Source organism: Esox lucius, chromosome 7 (assembly GCF_011004845.1).
Source record: "Esox lucius isolate fEsoLuc1 chromosome 7, fEsoLuc1.pri, whole genome shotgun sequence".
NCBI lineage: Eukaryota > Metazoa > Chordata > Actinopteri > Esociformes > Esocidae > Esox > Esox lucius.
In genome coordinates, this window is record NC_047575.1 from 9,116,246 (window position 1) to 9,120,981 (window position 4,736).

The following is a 4,736-nucleotide window of genomic DNA, read 5'->3' on the forward strand; positions in this document are numbered from 1 at the left end:
TAGGTTTGCCTGGTTTCTTGTTACATTAAGGCTGCTTAACACATAATATTGTAGCGAACCTAACACCATCAGTGGCTTATACTGACCGCAGAAAACAAGAGAACGTAGACCAAAACAACATTACCTACTCTGACTGGTTTAGTGACTGAATGGGGTCTGTGATCTGTGTCAGTGCGTAGAATTGTATGAATGTATGCTTGTATGCTTGTTTCGATTAAAACAGAACATCCATTTATCTGTATACAGGAAGTCACTTCAGTCAAAGCGCAACAGTAATCAACCAATGGGCTTACAGTACTGTGTTGAGTATTCTGGATTGCCTTGTCTATAAAGGAGAGAACGACCACAAGTTTCTTTGAGATCAAGTCTGTAAGATGGAGTTTCTAAGATTGAGTCTGTAACATGAACACAAGACTATCAAATGCTGCAATACATAATTTCACTTGATGACCTGGTACGCAATCATTATTTAATCACTATGCGAAGAGCTGATTTCTAACAAGCGGTACCATATTGATACGTGTTTTTATTTAGAATGTTCAGTTACAACTATTATGTTATTGATTCATGTAGCTTACGCTCACATAGCTTAAGCTGGGGAAAATAGATGTCTGTAAATGCAAACAATTTGAAATCATGATATTCCAGATCGAGAGCAATATGAAAAAAAAAGAATCCGGCTTTGGCAATAATGAGCAAACTCATCACACCTTGAAACCCACATCAATAATTGATGCTAGACTGCTGTATTAAGTCCCATACAATGATCAGACCTTAAGAGTTGGCATGTGAATCCCTTTTGAGAGTCACAGCCAGTCCATTAGCTTTTATTACACTTTGTTGTTCAAAAAGTTGTAAATGTATAATTTGCAAGGTAGTTTATTTTAATTTAAAAAATATTGTGTGTTTAGTTAGAGCACAGGCAACCACAGATAGTGAATCGATTGAAGCCCTTCCAAACCCTCTGGAAGAGGCTCTTCACTCCTGCTCTCCTGTAAGGAAAGAAAAGCAACAAGCAGAGCAGTTAGCCTTTTAGTGTTCTAAAACACTTCATTTTTACATTCACAGACACAGTATAGAGAATAAATCCTTTTAATATTTATTTTAACCAAACAGAACCAAAACAACAAAAGCAGAATATGACCATCAACTGAAGAACAGCACCACAAACAACTGACTCAAAACAATTACAGACAACTAAGGACCACACAGGGCGACTTAAATAGGAGGTGGCAGTAGGGGCACGATGGCGGTAGGGGCTCGTCGTCTCACCCCTCCAAGGGAGGCTCAGGGCAGGGGACCGGCAGGCAGGGATGGCAGGCCAGGCTGGACGTTTCCCCCTTGGCTGCCAGAGCCCTCCACCACTTGGCCTGCTCCTCCAGAGGCCAAGCAAAGAAGCCCTCTGGTAGCCGCTGACCCTCTGGGGTTGGAGGCCGAATTGCGCCTCCTTCCTCCTTCCCCTGGTTCCTGTTCGGCAGGGGCTCAAAGAGACCCCACATGTTGGGGGACAGGAGCACCTCATTGTCCTCCTCAGACACCTGTGTACTCCTGCCCCCATGGCTGCAGGGGCTCTTTCTCAAACCCCCACAAGTGTAGCGGCAGGGGCTCACCTTCCCACCCCTCTGACAGGCCCCATAGCCCCCCAAAAAGATAATTCTGGGCTCCTTGCAGGGCCTGCCCATTGGATTGCCTGCATGGAGCCCACCGGCAACACCACTGCCCTGGATCCTGCTCTGGACAATAGAGGTACTCATCATCAGAGGGTAGCTTCTAACCTCCAATGGGTTCTTCCATCTCAGCTTGGTCCTGTTTAAGTCTATCATTCTGTCATGGTTCTGGAGGCAGGACACAGAGTAAACATCCTTCTAATGATTCTTTTAACCAAACTGAACCAAAACCAACAAACGGCACCTACGACCATGAACTTAAGCACAGCATGTCAAACAACTGACTCAAAATAATGACTGACCACACAGGGCAACTTAAATAGGATCCCCAATTAGAGACAACGAGATGCAGCTGTCTCTAATTGGGGAGAACAGAAAAACAGTACCGCAGAGATGCCTAGAGGCCATCTAAAGTCAGGTCCTGACTGTGGCCTCCATGTGCATAGAGATGCCTAGAGGCCCCCAGCTAGGCCCTGACAGGGAGTATAGTCTGGAAAACGTACCCACAGAGTGCAGAATCTCAACACTTTCATCAGAAAACTAAAAACAAACAAAAAGTCACAAGTTAGATTTTTCAGTGTTTTGAGGGAGGTACTATACATTATCGAAATTTGGGTAACAGATGATTCTTGCATCATTTTTTGTAATACACTAACTGGCCTCATCTCAGTGGTACATAACTGATTGAAAATGCTATCCTTGTAATATCGAACCTCAATTTCCTCATGAACCCATGAAGTCTGCCATGAGAGATTAATCAACATTTAGAATTTGGTGAAAAACAAAACTCTACACTTCTGGTTATTGTGGCTAAAATAATTGTGTTTAGTTTGCCATTTTAGTGCATAAGTGAATCAATTCATCCATGTCCAGAATTCTGCCCATTGTAAAATGTATTGTGTTTTGCTTTGATGTAGCATGATGATGCTCAAAACTCACACCTCTGAGATTGTCCACCGATTACCAGTGTTGAATCAGGCTCCCCTGGTGACACCTCAGTCTGGGACTGATTTCCTGCACCTCACAGTCAGGGGAGAATGTAATTCTGGGGGTCCAGGGCTGGAGCAGTACTCCGCTGACCGTCACAGACACTGCCAAGCAGAGCTTGAGAGTAAAGCAGCTCCAATGGGCCATGGTTTAAGTTAGGCTCTGAGAGCTTCCTCAGGGCACTTTGTTGGGCTCTAGTCTTGTTTGCTTTGGCTAAGGCCTCCTGGATCAGGAAGCATAGTTACCATGTCAACTCCATACATTTCTCTATAACCTCGGCTGTCCACGAGGTAAAGTGCATCGCAATGGACGAACTGCACTGACAAAGAACACATTGCTCTCCATTTCAATTCACATAGCATTGTGGTTGACTGTTCAACTGTCATTGTTTTCTATAGAAACGAACCACGGAATGATTGGAGTCATTGTTTTCATTATAGGTAACGAAGAAGCTACATTATAGTAAGCCTAAAGTAGAACTGTTTATGGTTATTGTGAGATGCGAGTGTGTAAAGCAGAGGCAAAAACCAAAGTAACAAAACAACACAGACACGAAGAATCACCTTTCTTGAGGTGATTCTTCTATATATCAACGAGCACGGCACCACACAGTCTCAAACACACATAAACACAATAACCTATGAGGTGCGGGTGAAAACCAAGACCTAAAAACAGGTGTGTGTGTGTGAAGGATGCCCTGCTGCCTTCGTCTCCTGCTGGCGGTTAGGACACCGGCCAGGTGGTGCGCGGGGGAGGGAGAGAGCAACTGTCACACTTACAGTTTGGTCTGAAAATGTTTGGACACTGACACAATTTTCATAATTTGGCTCTGTACACCACCACAATGGATTTCATGTGAATCAACCTAGATGCAATTGAAGTGCAGACTTTCAGTTTTAATTCAACGGTTTAACAAAAATATTGTATGAAACGTTTAGGAATTGCAACCATTTTGATACACATTCTCCTTATTTCCAGGGCTCAAATGTAATTGGACAAATTAACACAATCATAAATAAAATGTTCATTTTAAATACTTTGTCGAGAATCCTTTGCAGGGCAGTGACTGCTTGACGTCTAGAACATGGACATCACCAAACGCTGGGTTTCCTCCTTTGTGATCCTTTGCTTTGTTTGTGGGTCTTTCTGCCTTAAGTTTTGTCTTCAGAAAGTGAAATGCATGCTTGATCAGGTTGAGATCCGCTGGTGATTCCGCCATTGCAGAATATTCCACTTCTTTGCCTTAAAAAAACCCTGGTTTGCATTTGCATTATGGTAGCACAGTCCAATCAACTTTGCTGAATTTGTCTGAATCTGAGCAGACAATTTATCCCAATATACTTCAGAATTCATCCACCTGCTTCTGTCTTCTGTCACATCATCAATAAACACTAGTGACCCAGTGCCACTGGAAGCCATGTACGCCCGTGCTATCACACTGCCCCCACCGTGTTTTACAGATGATGTGCTATGCCTCGGATTATGAGCCATTCCAAGCCTTCTCCATACTTTTTTCTTCCCATCATTCTGGTACAGGTTGATCTTAGTTTCACCAGTTCAAAGAATGCTGTTCCAGAACAGTGCTGACGTTTAAGTTTTTTTTGTGGCAAAGTCAAATCTGGCCTTTCTATTCTTGAGGCTTTTGAATGGTTTGGACCTTGTGGTTTGGACTCTCTGTATTTGCTCTCAAAGTCTTCTCTTTATGGTAGAGTTGTATAATGATATGCCTACCTCCTGGAGAGTGTTCTTCACTTGGCTGGATATTGTGAAGAGTTTTTTTTTTACCATGGAAAGGATCCTATGATCATTCACCATTGTTGTCTTCCGTGGAAGTCCAGGCCTTTTTGTGTTGCAAAGCTCACCAGTGCGTTATTTTTTTCTCCGAATGTACCAAACTGTTGATTTGGCCACTCCTTATGCTATCTCTATGATGGATTTTTTCATTTGCAATGAGAGCTCCTATGAACACATGTTGTAGGTTCCAAATGTGAATGCCACACTTGGAATCAACTCTTGAAGCAATAACTAAGGAATAGCCCACACCTCTCCATGGAACAGCTTTTGAGTCAGTTGTCCAATTAC

At 43.1% G+C, this 4,736-nt stretch overlaps 1 protein-coding gene across 1 annotated transcript; it reads right to left on the reverse strand.

The window, feature by feature from the left end:
- Positions 1-508: 508 nt before the first annotated feature.
- Positions 509-1,967, reverse strand: LOC114839544. The gene is made up of 2 exons (XM_034293466.1): positions 1,273-1,967; positions 509-992 (listed from the first exon to the last, which is right to left on the reverse strand). The coding sequence occupies exons 1-2, from the start codon at positions 1,821-1,823 to the stop codon at positions 908-910; spliced, it is 636 nt and encodes a 211-aa protein (XP_034149357.1). The 5' UTR covers positions 1,824-1,967; the 3' UTR covers positions 509-907.
- Between the last annotated feature and the right edge of the window lie 2,769 nt (positions 1,968-4,736).

Coding starts and splice junctions, on each gene's coding strand:
- LOC114839544 (XM_034293466.1), bottom strand. CDS start 1,823: ATGATAGACTTAAACAGGACCAAGCTGAGATGGAAGAACCCATTGGAG. Junction 993..1,272: donor CCTGAGCCTCCCTTGGAGGG/GTGAGACGACGA, acceptor CTTTCCTTACAG/GAGAGCAGGAGTGAAGAGCC.